Below are 15,060 nucleotides of genomic sequence, written 5' to 3'. Positions count from 1 at the left end.
TTGTGATTGGTCTACTCTGCTCTGATTGTTCAGATGGCTCAGTGTGTTATGATTGGTCTACTCTGCTCTGATTGGTCAGATGGCTCAGTGTGTTATGATTGGTCTACTCTGCTCTGATTGGTCAGATGGCTCAGTGTGTTATGATTGGTCTACTCTTCTCTGATTGGTCAGATGCCCCAGTCTGTTGCAATTTGTTCACCGCTTATGGCAGCTGTCGGAAACAAAATGCTCATTACCATATCTGAGGAGCTCTTCCTCAGCACTTGTTACAAGCACTTGAATATTCGAAAAAGCAAAATAGCGGCACTTTAAGTATTTTTTAAGTTACAAATTCATCATAACTTTTCTGAATGCAGATCCTGGATTGTTCAAGCACCCTTCACTAATATAATTATGCAAATCACTGCAAAAAGGGCTGCTAAACAATTTGCATGGAGAAAATTCTGGATCTTGCCTATTAGTTCTGGTTGCTAGGTTGTGAAGGAGATGATCACATACCATCTAAAATGCCCTTAATGCAATCTGAAGTAAAAGTCCAGCTTAATACTTTAAATACTGCATTATTAGAGAGCAGGGAGGGTGTTCAGGAAAAGTAGGATGATATTGGCACTGGATTTGAATAGGGTTTTAAAACAAAGGCCTGCTGGGAGGTAGCTAATAGATGCAAGGTGTAGTAGGTTAGCCGGTGTTTATGCTCTGAAGCACGTACACGGGTTGTGTAGGCCGCCTCTGGGTCGTCCTCCAGCACTCTCGACAAGCCGAAGTCGGACACCTTACACACCAGGTTGCTGTTGACCAGGATGTTGCGGGCTGCTAGGTCACGATGCACATATCCCATCTCAGAGAGGTAGCGCATTCCCGAAGCAATGCCTCGCATCATGCCAACCAACTGGATGACAGTGAACTGACCGTCATTCTTCTGTTGGAGCAGTAAAGACACATAATACGTATGATTAAGAGTGTAATATATCAAATTAAATCAGGAAGATTGGCTAATTGCACAAACTCCATTCCAAGTAAGCTAGCACTTTATTTTAAAGTGTCCCTGTTACATCAGAATCAGAAAGAATATTATTGCCTATTGCACACAAACAGAATTTTCCTTGGTAAATGAAGCTTCCAGTGCACACATATAAATACAACAAGAAGACTCAAAATAATAAAAATGTTTGTTGGGTTTTGTCGGATCAGTGTGTTACACCCGACTGAACATGTTCAATCAGCGTTTGTTGGTGTCTGTTGTTGGGGCAGTGTGAACCTGACCGTTAATTTTCATCAAATTCTAAATCCAACGGCTAACTTGTTTGTTGGTGTTTGTCTGGTGTTTGTCTGTGCGGTGTGCATTGGCCTTAAGACATAGAATTGGCATATTTACATATATGAACATATTTACAGTTAACAGTATTATGGATAATAAATATAAGTTCTAAGAGAGGCCTTGGGAGGCATTTAACAGTTCATACTGTAAATATAGTAATATGCATAATTAAGCAACTAACACTAAACCAAACCCTACCTCTAAACATATAGTAAGTATGCGAATAAGTTAATTATAGTATAGTGTGTTAATTAATATTACTCAGTAACTATTTGTGTAATTACATTTGTAACAAGGACACATTCAAATAAAGGATTACACTTTACGGTAACACTTTCTTTTACAGTGTCCTTGTTACATATGTTATATGTACTTACCATAGTAATAAGAGTAAATTAGGCATAATTACATGCAACTAACCCTCAACCTAATCCTAATCCTACCCTAACCCTATAGTAAGTACATGTATTTGCTTAATATTACTTAGTACTTAAATATATAATTACACTGTAACAATGACACCTTAAAATAAAGTGTAACCCACTTTATTTTAAGGTATTTAAGGTTTATATTTAAGTACTGAATAATACTAAGCAACTACATGTACTTACTATAGGGTTAGATTAGGATTAGGTTGAGGGTTAGTTGCAATTACGCATAATTTACTATTACTATGGTAAGTACATGTAACATATGTAACAAGGACACTGTAAAAATTAAGTGTTACCAAATAAAGTGTGACCTAAAATAATATACTGTCTCTGTGTAATTACACATCACTGGCATTTTAAGTGCAAGTTTTTCATGACATTTCCATAAATTTCATAGAATGATGTTTGTTGACGAATGTCATAGTAGTGTCTTTATTTACTGTACTTCCAAAAAGCAGAAACTGTACCTTCAAAAAGGTGTCAAGGGATCCATTCTCCATATATTCTGTTATTATCATCACTGGTTTACCTTGTGGAAATGAATAACACTCATTTCAGGGAATGTCTATGTTATTATTGTGTGACACATTAAGTTATAACCAAAAAACAAACCAAAAAAAAAAAGATATAAACCAGGTTTTCAGCACTTGTTACACAGTAAGGCTGTGGAAGTTTCTAGCCCTTATAGGGTTAAAAAGGTATTAGCATAAACACGAGTGCAACTTTATGCTGTTGTTTTGTGCTAGAACGTTTGAGATAAAGACTACAAATTTGCTGTGGTTAGTGTTCAGACTATCCTCTATTTGCGTGCCAAATTTCACAACTTTTTACCATATGGTTCTATGTGCTGCCATAGACTTCCATGGCGTAATAATAATAATAATAATAACAATAACACTGACGATTACAAGAGGGGTCTTCACCCTTGGCAATATAATTTGCTATTGGCACCACTAGATGTAATGAATAATAGTTATTCATACTGTGAAAGTACTGAGCTAATCTTAAGCAAAATAATGTTTCCAACTTTGAATCGATCATAATACTGAAATAAAGATAACATGCAGTAATTTTCAGCAATAATCATATTCAAAAGACTCACTCTTGGTGACCACCCCCTTCAGGTGTATGATGTTGGGATGGTCGAACTGGCCCATGATGCTGGCCTCTCCCAGGAAGTCCCGCCTCTGCTTCTCGGTGTAACCGGCTTTCAGAGTTTTAATGGCCACTGAGATCTCTCTCTTCCCTGGCTGCCGAAGCAAACCACTGCACACCTCTCCGAACTCTCCTGCAACCGGAAGGCAGAGCCATCAATGAACCGCCGCACGAGAGAGCCAGACAATGAAACGCCTCATTGTGCTCGGGCAGATTTCCCTCGTGAAGCGACAAAGTGCAAAACTACTGAGGTATGAACTTGCTTCCTTCTGAACGAATAAAGTCGGGCAGTGTGACACTTCCAGAGCAAGATTTTATACAAAATGTTTAGCCCAAGCCTCTTGTTTCAAGGATTTTTACTGGGAAAAGATCTGAATTCGATTTCATCACACACAAAATGCTATGAACAGTCAGTCGTAAAGATGAGTTTCGAAAACCAAATTTGAATTTGGGGCTCCAAACCATCTCAGATTTTTCTTTTAGGCGGTGAGTATTTCACATGTAACCTAATTTGAATTTTGTTTTGTTTGTAGGACTTGCACATAACTCACTCACCAGCTCCAATAACCCTCTCGATGGTGATACAGGAGACATCAATCTCCTTGGCGAACTCGTGGACAGCCTGGTTGGGATCTTCGTAGGTGTGGGGATCGATGTATGTGCGGACCGCTGGGAATTTGACTGTGATGAAGCGAGAGAGGACAAGAAACAGAGAAAAAGAGGATGAAATGTTGATTCCTGGCACTTCACAGCTCTTGGCTTATGTGATATCACGGAAGAAGACGCATGCAGGAACGATGGGGAGATGTTGTTTGAGGTTTCATCTCTGGAGACCGTGTTTGTTCTTCCCTGCTGCGCAAAGCACAACATATTGATGGATTGCTCTAGGACTACATAATAAGAATAAGCCAAAATATGCCACACTTATATGTGCCACTGTATCATTGGGTACATGTTTAGTGTGGTTGTAGCCTCATGGGACGATGAGGTTTTCAGATTACAGATGGGTGTCCAAGTAACTGAAATGATAATAAACCATAGGCGTAATTTGCGGGTGGGACGGGTGGGACATGTCCCCACCACTTTTTGCTAAGGTCGATATTGTCCCCACCACTTTTGAAACATCTCGTGGCATGAATGTACCAATACAAATAAATAAAACATCTCCAGTTAACTAGCAGAGCATTCATTTAGTTCATTTGTTAAATAAGAGGCGATCTAGCGCTGAAATGTGTTGTTTTTGAAATAAAGTGATCAAAGTGCTCGTTGCCGCTGCGATCAGTGGCACGGATACTGCTCTCTATTCGTTCCGGTGAAATTACAAAACAAACTGCACACAAACGTGTCCCTGCCTGATATAAACATAATCGGTTTTGATGAGAAAAATAAAAACCTATACGAGTGTGGATTAGAACCCAGAACCTCTGACACGCTTGGCAAAAGTTCTGCCACTGGACCACTTAAATACACACAAATAATTGTCGGATCTATTTATTTATTCACGTGAAAATTCTCACCACTAACAACATATATTAGACCTCATTAAATGACAAATTAAACCCAATGTACTATTTAAATCGATTGCTGGACATCGTAATGTTATTGTACATACATCTGATTTATGATTTAGCATTGTGTTAGCAATGCTTTTTTATTAAACATTTTTATTTATTTACATTGGTAAGCTACAGGACATCGTCTTTCAAAACATGACCTGCGCGAAAGAGAAAAAAAAAATGAATGCATCATTGTACCTAGGACTTCTGAAAATGCACTTCCGAATGCGTCTCTGTCCCCAGCACATTCAAACCATTCTTCTTCTCCAAAGTGAATCGCTTTTTAGAGGGCCTTAACATGCTCGAAAACTCATGAAACTTTGCACACGCTTCAGAAGTGGTGAAAATTTACGTGTGATATGGTTTTCAAAATTGGGGGGGGGGGGGGGCAAATTCGGTAAATTATTGCCCCCACATTTTGCCCCGGCTCTAGGTTTCACGTACAGGTATTAAATTTGGTACATACATGTAATGACCCAATACCTACAAAAAAGTCTCTTGGAGCATAGCCCTAAACACAACAGGAAGTCAGCTATTTTGAACTTCCTCCTAGATTTTGTGCATTTTTCGTAATATCCTGATGTTGTACTTTAACGAACTCCTCCTACAGTTTTGATCTGATCCTCTTCAAATTTGGTGAGTGTAATCTTAAGGCCTTTACTAAAGGCGCCGGGTGGCGGTGGCAGGGGTGCGAGGGCCCTTTTCATCGCTGCTTGCAGCTTTAATTTGTATTGTTGTTGTTGTAATTTTTTATATAATACTAATAATATTAACAAAAATAATAATATTAATGATGATAATAATTTAATATTAACAAAACTATTATTATTAGAAAAAAATGTTGTAGGTGTTAATAACTTATTGTTAAAAACAAAAACAATAATACTATTATTTTGTTTTCATTTTAATTATGATTAGGGTTTTTATTGATAGTATTGTTGTTGTTGTCGATGATGCTGTATTTGTGTATTTTGTTGTAATTTTTATATATTAATAATGCTAATATGATTAACAATAATAATTTATATTAATGATAATAATGTATTTTTATTAACAAAACTATTATTATTATTATTATTATTATTATTATTATTATTATTATTATTAGTAGTAGTAGTAGTAGTAGTAGTAGTAGTAGTAGCACAAATTGTTATGGTTGTTAATAGCGTTGTAATTAATAATAATATATTTATTGCTAACAACATAACAATAATAATGTTCTTTTTTATGCTTATAATTATTATCATTATTATTAGTAGCAGTAGTACCAAACATTTTAATAGTTGTTAACAACTTTGTAATTAATAGTAATATATTTATTACTAACAACAAAACAATAATACTATTATTTTTTATTATTACAACGAAACAAAAATATATATATATATATCTAAAAATTCCCTCAGAGAGAAAATCCCTTGATTTGATACAAATACATAATATAATAGCAATACAAACAACCTGAGGGCTTCAAAAGTGCTGTTAAAACAAAACTCACTCATGCCGAATGCCTTGACGTCATGTTTGCCCTCACGACTGGAGCTTATGAGAGGATGAGACTCGCCCACTGAACTCTAGGTGAACCCAAATGTGTCTGTCTGTCCCTTTCTGTTACACTTACTGTGACCGTTGTGAAAGTGCATCTTCTCCTCATCTGGATCCTGCTTGGCTTTGCTGTAGCCACAACGTCTGTGAAAAACAAGACCTGCGTTATTCTTTATACAGCATTTCTCTAAAAAAAAACAACCCCCTCCACTCATTTTCCCTCATTTTTAGATGCAATGCCACTAATTGAATCGCCTAATAAAGGAGGGGTAGTAAACAGAGTGGATAATGGCTGGCAATGGCTTTATCTGCTTTCAGCACAAGAATACTCTAGAGAGGACTATCCAAACATGCACGCATGCAATATGACAGCAGTCTTAAGTGAACCCAATGCATCACTGTTTTATCTGCCAGCAGTCAGTGTTTGTGTGTGTGTGTGTGTGTGTGTGTGTGTGTGTGTGTGAACATCCAGCCACAACCAACTAGAATAAACAAGGCATTATCCACTTCTGAACTGAGATACAGACAATAGGGTAAAAACTATTTGTACGTTATCACTGTATATTATCTTCTATTCATATTTGTTATATATATATATATATATATATATATATATATATATATAACTGCATTAAAAATGTACAAATCATGTAATTATGATTACCAATTTAATGACAGTTTTAATTATTATAAAAAAAAATATGATTAATAATGATTCTAGGGTACGTTCCAAATTGGATACTACAGTATTTTTTACAGTCTTCCACAGTATGGGAGTTTTCTGCAATACATAGATTCATACTATATAATATATACTGCATGCTGCCAAAAGAAACGCAGCAATAAAGAACAAATCCATAAAGAGCATTGCGGGATACAGAATGTCACACAGTGCTGTGATTGTGTACTTGGCAAATTTAGTATATATGCATATTGCTAATGGCAATTTGCAACTGTAACTATTGGCAGCATACACTATATATTATGCAGCACACTAGTATTTTAATATGAGCATATCCATGGTGTAGGACATACCATTTTTCACCATGTACCGTTTTTTTTTTTTAAAGAAATTTCCCTTTCAGGCAGATCCCTGCTCTGTTTAGGAGTATAGTGTAGACAACTCTCCATGTGTGAGTGTGTGTAGTCCCGTGGGATGGGTCTGTATGGCTCCAGCCCCAGGGGAGGTACACACACTTCACAGTTCACACACTAGTGCAGAGCTGATGAGTTTGTCTGACCAGTGTGTCAACCCTGAAGCCCCGCCTCTTCCTGCGCTCCACTTCCTGCGCTCCACTTCCTGCGCTCCACTTTCTTCTGCTGGATTTGATTGGAACTCTAAAAGTCTAAAGTCAATGGCGCTATTTTTATTTTATTTTGTTATTTAAAGAGTGAGTTAGTAATAAGTGCCTATAGGCGGGTCCACAACACGTGTACACTTGTGTCCTGTAGATGGTCTGCTTGCTTTTAAAGGGAATGGGAGATGAGACTCTGATTGGTTTATTACATGTTATGCCCAAAACACACCCATTACTCATGAAGAGAATAGGGACAACCCTTTTAGACCATGCACCGGGAGCACCGACCATTTTTCCCGTCGTTAAACTAGCAAAAGTGGATTCGGACAAAGTGCGCTTGCGCCGTGCGCTTAGATCGTTAAAATAAGGCCCATTAAGTTACAAAACCAAAATCCTGACTGTAAGAAAGACTACCCTTCTGAATAGTATATGCTATATATATGTATATATTTATATATATTTATCTGTATGTGAAAAAAATCCCATTATGAAGTGATATTTTAACAAGCGAGGCCAAGCGCCCCATTCTCAGCCACTGTCCTCGACTCAACCCCGAATTTTTGCACCATCACCTTCAAATCACTGCAGTTCTCTGACAGCTATACTAACAGCCCTGTCCGGTAAGAGCTTGTTCTCCAGACAGTCTGCTGTAATTGCCTTCTGATGGTGCCCTTGCAGCTCATTCATGAATAAGTCTTGACCTAGTAAGGCCAAGAAGGCTATTAACAACCCTGATTGCTTCCTGCAGGAGAGCATGCTTCAAAACCATCTGTGACATGAAAGGTGATGCAAGTGTCAAGGCTGTGGCCCACATGACACACTGATACACACTTTAAGAGTAATTGCTTGAAACCGTTACACCCTTGAGAGACACCCTAACCCTTGCTTAAACAATTCCAACTTCCCTTCAAGTGGCAATCTTGAGGCTTGTAAGAAATTCCACCGGCTGATGTCTGATTCTGAGGTCTTCCTCTCGTGCCAGTCGTCAATCTCTGTGAGGTCTTGACACCATCGAATTAAAGGTTGCAGCTCGGCTCAAGGGTAAAGTGCGAGGACAGACTTAAAGTGCATGACTGTGTGCACTGTTCTATGGCATTCCATAGAATAAATTATATGACGAGTGAAAATTCCCAAAATAAAAATTGTGCTTCTATGCAATTAATTTACCAGAAAAAAAAATAAAAAAAATGTGTGGAATGTTGGAGACTTCATGCACTCAAATGTTGCAGCTTAAATTACGTACTGGAGGAGGAAGGGGCTGTGAGACTCCGATAGTGGATGACAAAATACCTTGTAAAATTCACACACTAGATGGTTGAGTATATAGTGAGTATAAGTATAAGTATTGAGTATAAGTGTAAGTGTAAGGGCATAGAACACACTCTCTGAGGTTAGCATTGGCTAGTTAGCCCTGCCTAGAAGTAATGCCAGTAATGTTTAATTGGCAAACATTCAGAACCTCTTATAAAAAAAAAGAACTGTGCTTAATGGTACCAAATGTGCACTTGTAGTGCACTTAAAAAACTTAACTCAATATTTAATTTTTATTTTGAATAAACATAACATCTCATAAGAGCAAATAAAAGATGAGCACACATTTATATCTACACCTAATGCACTTCCAGTGTAATTCTGGAAAATTGTGTGCTGCTTATTATAGACAGAACGTGTCTCAGTTTGTTTCCTCTAGCCAGGGAGGACAATAGCATGCATTACGGACTCATTTTAAAATGTTGTGCCTGAAATGCAGAATAGGACAGCGTGTATGGAACAGGATATTGTTGTTGGCTCCTCATCATGCTCTGCCATTGTGTTTTGTGATCGTGAAAACAAATCTCCCACCGCTGTTTACAGTAAGAAGCGGGAGGCACATATTTCATGCAGTATTTTTCCCACTATAGAACTATGACTAATCAGAGATGTAGATAATTCCCTCTGTGAGCTCTTTGACTAGCTTAATACATGACAGCTAAATCAATTTATATGCTCAAATAAGAGATGATATTATATATAAAGTCGATTAGGTATACAATTTATCGATTAATCAAGAAAATCTATTTAAAAAAAAAGTAATATTTAATTTTTAGTATTTTATTTTGAACAAATAAAATCTACATCCTGCCCAATGTTGCCCTCCAAAAAATATATATATATTTAATTACTTGCGTTCTATGTCTTATTTTAAATATATATTTAATGTACAACAAAATGCACATTTAATGCTAGAGCATTAATGCAAACAGGTCACATGCTGCATTCCTCCAATCAATGACTGACACAGCAAATATACAAATAAGATAATTTTCCCAGGTTTAGGAATGTACAGTGTGAAATACCAGCTTATGAATACCCAGGATTACTGTTACTTCCGAAGATCACGGTTGATTATTTTTATTATCAGTTATCAGCCTACTTGTTATCATTTAAAACAAACCATATCACATAATTTAAAGCAAACATAAATTGTCAAACGTTTTGCTTTGGATTGTGCTATCCTTCAAATAAAGGTAACTGTGATTTTGCAGAGTAAGACGTTCCTGGATCAACATATTTTGTTGATCCTGGAACAACATTCCCGTCCGGAAATCGATGTTTTGTTATGGTGGGTTCTTACCTGCCACTCATCAGGAAACCTGTGACCAATGCGATGAGGATGATGCCCACAGTAACAGCTACAGCGATGATGGGCACCTGACCCTGGTCAGTCGAGGCCGCTACTGCTGGGGCAGAGAGAAGAGAAACCAGAGCAGGTCGAGAGCCCGTCAGAAACATCATAGCTTGTTTTTTTATTTTTATTAAATGTATAGGTAATTGCTGGTAACATCAATAATTGCACACTACATGTATATGTCAAAGATTTTCAAAAAAAAAAAAAAAAAAACATCTTTTGAGTCACAAATACTAAGAAATATGACCTACTTGAAACTACATAGAAACCTATGTTGGACCAACATAATTCCTCCAAAATGTTGTCCCAATTTCAAATTGAACAATACTACTCAAATGTTAAGAGTTTGTGAGTTCCCAGCAAGCATTGCAGCATGAATAAAGTATGTGGTTACTGTTATAAGGTTATTGTTTTACTGTTTGCTCACTTTTGTTGTTGTTTTGACACAGTAGTTATTTGTTGTGTTGTGATGTTAAGAGCATACTGTATATACAGAGCCCCTAAAGGAACATGGTGATGGGGGGGGGGGGGGGGGGGGGGGGGGGGGATATGAGATGGGAGAAAAAATGACGTCAATGCCAATGCTTTTTCATTCTCTTGCAAATGTTTTGCGCTCCCTGAGAAACGTTTCCCTTTTAAACCTTTTGAGTTCTTTGCGAGCGAATACAACGTTTCTTGGGGGAACGCAGAAGTTTTGATATAGGGGCTTGTCACTAATTTCACTAATTTGTTTTAAAAATTTGAATTTGTTCATAAATGCAAAATGATTTATTTAGCCAATAAATACATTGAGGTAACACAGATTTCAATTAGGAACATGATTATATGGAAGTGGCCAAAAGTTATGTCTTTTGATATGATTATTGCTCTGTCATGACAACTCTCGTGAGGTTGGTATGGTAATAGAGATTGGCATGGTAATGGATATGGCAATGTTAATGTATTTGGTCTTGAGGGAATAGATCTGCTACGCTGCTGCTGCTGCTACAGATCAAGTACAGAGACTTCTACTGCCAATACATTCATAGACATTGCTGTGAGCATGTAAGACATTCTGCTCATAAAAAAAAAAAAAAAAAACTGTAGCAGATCTATACAGGTGGAGCTGGGGAAGGGGGAGGGCTTCTGAAAGCGTGGTGCAAACTAACAGCATTACTACCGGTATTTGTTTGAATGCTATGACGCAGCTCATTGGCCGCAGATGCAACAACCAATCAGCTGTACTATGTAGATAATGACATGATCGCTACCAAAATAGTTATACCTATCAGTATGCGCCATACAGAGTTTCATGATAGAACTAGGAAATTCAATATTTCTTAGCATGCATGACTCTAAAGGGGCTGTAAACTGGAAAATATGTAATTGCTATCTACGACAGCAAATCAGCTAAATGATGCACTTCGCATTTAGTGAACGAACAAATTCAAATTGACAAAACAAATTAGTGGTACATAGAGGCAATTTTTAAGAAAATGGTTGAGAGAACCTACAAAGCTGAATGCATAAAGTTGGCTTGAACTTTTAAGTTTTCTCAACATATTCCCTTTTACAGTGCATATATTGTTATTTTACAATGACTTTGAATGTGGCTCATCAATTCAGATAACAAACAAAAAAAAAAAAAAATCCTGTTTCACTTACAGTAAGGGCTTGTTTCAAACTCGAAGCGCCGACTAAAGCCTCCGTAGCCTGCAGAGGTGCGTGCTCTGATTTGAAAGATGTATGCTGAGGAAGGTTTAAGGCCGTCCACCAAAACATCCGTCTCCTTTGACTTTATGATAGTGTAGCTTGTTTCCTGATCCTATAGAGCCACCAGAAGACAAGAGAAGACAAAAACGGTCAGAGTGGGATAAAGGCCTTGCATCCCATGAGAGAATGGCAAAGTGTGTGTGTTAGGGCCAGTAGAGAGGATCGCTTTCATGGTCTTCATTGGCTTTGTTTTAAAGCCCTGTGTTAAGTGCTCCGTCCATTAGCTTTCATATGACCGGGTGTGGGGCGTCGTAGCTTTTTCTTTTTCTAAGTGCATCGTATCAGTGTTTCACAGAACGGTCAAAAACACTGAGGTCATGAGGAGCTAAGGCTCGTTTTCAGACGTTTTCTGTCTTTAAATGGCTCAACAAAGCAGCCGGAAAATGCTGCAAGGTGAGGAGCAATCAGAGATGGCGATCGGAGAGGGGATTTAGTTTCAGGCTTTGTGAGGGTTGTCGCCAACGGGGTGGTCTGGTGAGACACTCAACAACAACCGCTGGTAACGTCACTTCATTAGAGGAATAATTCTGTCATCGTTCCCTCAACCTCATGTTGTTGTACAGGTGTATGGCTGATATACTGGTCCTTCTTTTCCATGCAATCACAGCTCATTTTCGCCACAAAAATGAGACGATAACTAAATAAAAACCAATTTTGAGTGACAAAAACTATGACGGAAGAGAACTGATGTCCTGCGTTTGTGGTAGATGCGCACGTTTGAATTGTAATGTGCTGATCTACCGGCGGGACATAAGTTGGCATACATTTGCTTCATGTCTCATTAAACATTCAAAAATGTAAAAGTCTGGGAATAAAAGAAGAGCAGACACATGGATAAATCCGAAGAAAAATCAGTTTTCTGTGCACTCAGACAGTACTGAATTGAGCTCTATTCAGCGTCTTTTCAAGCTTGAACGGACAAACACACACAAAATTACATCAAAATGTGTGAGTATTCATGTAAACCCAGTTGGTTATGTTTGAACGTAAGCAATTGGGAGAATATCGGAGGTGTATCAGTATAGTGGGTCCGTGCAATTGGCTTTAAAGTGACAGCAGCCTAATAAACCTGATACTGTCTGTCATTAATGTTAATTAAACAACAAACGAAAAAGAGAAAATCACTCACTGTTATTGACTGAACTTTAATAGCTTTAATAAGGGTGAATCTGTATTTAATTTATACAACCAAATATGTCTGCTTGAACGAATGAAGAATGTTGTATGCAAGGCATTATAAAGAATGCATATATCATTAAGATAAATAAAGACATGTTATACAGTATGTCACAGCAGTTTAATCTGTGTCTGTATTGCATGTTCAAACCTTAATATCAGTCATATTTACATGTTAATAGATGTTTTCTCCAGGAGTTTATTATGAGCTTGGAACATTTTGAGAAATGTTTAATTGATGCAATACAATTGAACTAAACCCATTAGATTTTAGTCGACTAAATTTACTATTTTATGATATTTAGTCGACTAAGACTAGACTAGAACTAAAACAATTCAGATTACTAAAACTAAATGGTATTTTAGTCTAAAGGGAAAGCCCAAAAAATGATAGATTATTTGATATCACTTGAGAAATATCCCGAATATATGCTGTGATAATGACTTCATACAACAGTTTATTGTCTGCAATATTTTCCTTAATTTCACCAATAAAAATAGTTGCAAAAAAAGCCACAGCAGAACTGTTGTGCATCTCCAAGTAACACATAATTACTTTTTTTCATTTATATCCATGCTACCTCTAAGCTGCATTAAAGTCTGTGTAAAAAAACTTCAGATGCAGCTCCTTAAAAAAATAAATAATAATAAATAAATAAATAAATGGCCATATTGTAGTCTTAAAATTGTATGTAGAATAAATTCTGTTGATTTTTTTTTTTCTACAGCTACTTTTTCATGCCCTTATTTTCAGCCAAAATGTATGTGCGATTAATTTGTGTTTAATTCGATTAATTAATCAGCACATCATGTAATAAATTAAATTAAAAACTTAGAATTGCTGACAGCCCTAGTTAGAACAAACTGAACAAAACAAAATGAAGAAGGAATCGTCTTCACTTTTTCTAGGTCAATAATCAAATGTAAGCAAATTTGTGTTATTTGACCATACAAACTCAAGGTCAGATTTCTGGGCCACTGATGTACTTTAAAACAATCTCAAACCAAGCTGTAAATCATGACCATCAGGTTTTATAAAAAAATAAATAAATAAAAAGTTTAGAAAATTTCATAAGATATTTCATATTTTTTTCTTTTTTATATTATATAATATTGTTTCTTTGTTTTAAGGTAATGTGATCTTTACACCATGCAATATTTACCTTCTCAAAATACTTGATCTCGTACTCCAGTATGATGCCGTTGGGTCGGTCGGGTTCTTGCCAGGACACTGAGATGCTATTCTTCGCTGTCTTGCCTTTCTTCACCACGGTTATAGGAGATGGAGCTGGGAACAAAGTTACATCTCACTTCAACATTTTTCATCAAATCAGGCAGAAAATGTATTTTCTTGCGTGATGCAGTGAAGTCCTGATGCAATGTGCTGTAATTGTCATTTGAAAGTTTCTAAGTCTATATGTTTGAGAGTTATTTTTGATAAGTCCATCCCCTTAGCAATTCTAATTAAATGAAGAGATCACATTGTGCTAATTACTTTAATGCGATTCATACTGTTCAGAGCAAAAAGCAATTCAGAAGTGTGAAATATTCTAAACTTCAGTGATAGAGACTATCAGAGAGAATGTCTTTCTTCTTAACTAGATGACTGCTTTGAGAAATCGCTTTGAAAGTGGATTCAGGCAATGACGTACTTTCATTTTAGTCTAACCTAATTATTGCGGACAAAATAATGTATGGAGAAATCTGTCCTGATTTACCTCCTTCCATCACTCTGAACACGAATTAAACTGTTTTATAGTTTATATCATTTGTCTATAAAACAGTTTGTCTGATACTACTCACAATAACTAATACTATATTAAATATTCACAGTGTTACATTATAGTTTTACAGTTCAAGTGGAGTTCAAACTGTAAGTGGCAAGAGTGGCTTTTAAATGTTGGGTTGAAATTTCTAAAGTAAGTATTAAACAGATTTTATAATTCATGATCCTATAAGAGGAACATAACCAACAGTTCTCTTTAGTTTGCTAGTAATTGACAAACTAAAGAGAACCACAGGGCTATATATATATATATATATACAGTGAGGAAAATAAGTATTTGAACACGCTGCTATTTTGCAAGTTCTCCCACTTGGAAATCATGGAGGGGTCTGAAATTGTCATCGTAGGTGCATGTCCACTGTAAGAGACATAATC

At 36.7% G+C, this 15,060-nt stretch overlaps 1 protein-coding gene across 1 annotated transcript in view; it reads right to left on the bottom strand.

Moving 5' to 3' along the window:
• Nucleotides 1-15,060, bottom strand: part of epha5 (EPH receptor A5) — a 94,080-nt gene that overhangs the window by 19,680 nt on the left and 59,340 nt on the right. Inside the window, exons 6-13 of the mRNA XM_084104579.1 lie at nt 14,063-14,187; nt 11,616-11,775; nt 9,918-10,020; nt 6,082-6,149; nt 3,460-3,585; nt 2,852-3,037; nt 2,217-2,278; nt 710-919 (exon numbers count right to left, since the gene is read on the bottom strand). Of these exons, the coding sequence (XP_083960705.1) occupies nt 710-919; nt 2,217-2,278; nt 2,852-3,037; nt 3,460-3,585; nt 6,082-6,149; nt 9,918-10,020; nt 11,616-11,775; nt 14,063-14,187 (1,040 nt within the window). The remainder of the gene's footprint in view (nt 1-709; nt 920-2,216; nt 2,279-2,851; nt 3,038-3,459; nt 3,586-6,081; nt 6,150-9,917; nt 10,021-11,615; nt 11,776-14,062; nt 14,188-15,060) is intronic.

The sequence above is a fragment of the Abramis brama genome (assembly GCF_963993115.1).
Source record: "Abramis brama genome assembly, chromosome: 25".
In the NCBI taxonomy this organism is placed as follows: domain Eukaryota; kingdom Metazoa; phylum Chordata; class Actinopteri; order Cypriniformes; family Leuciscidae; genus Abramis; species Abramis brama.
This window is presented reverse-complemented; position numbering and strand designations above follow the sequence as displayed.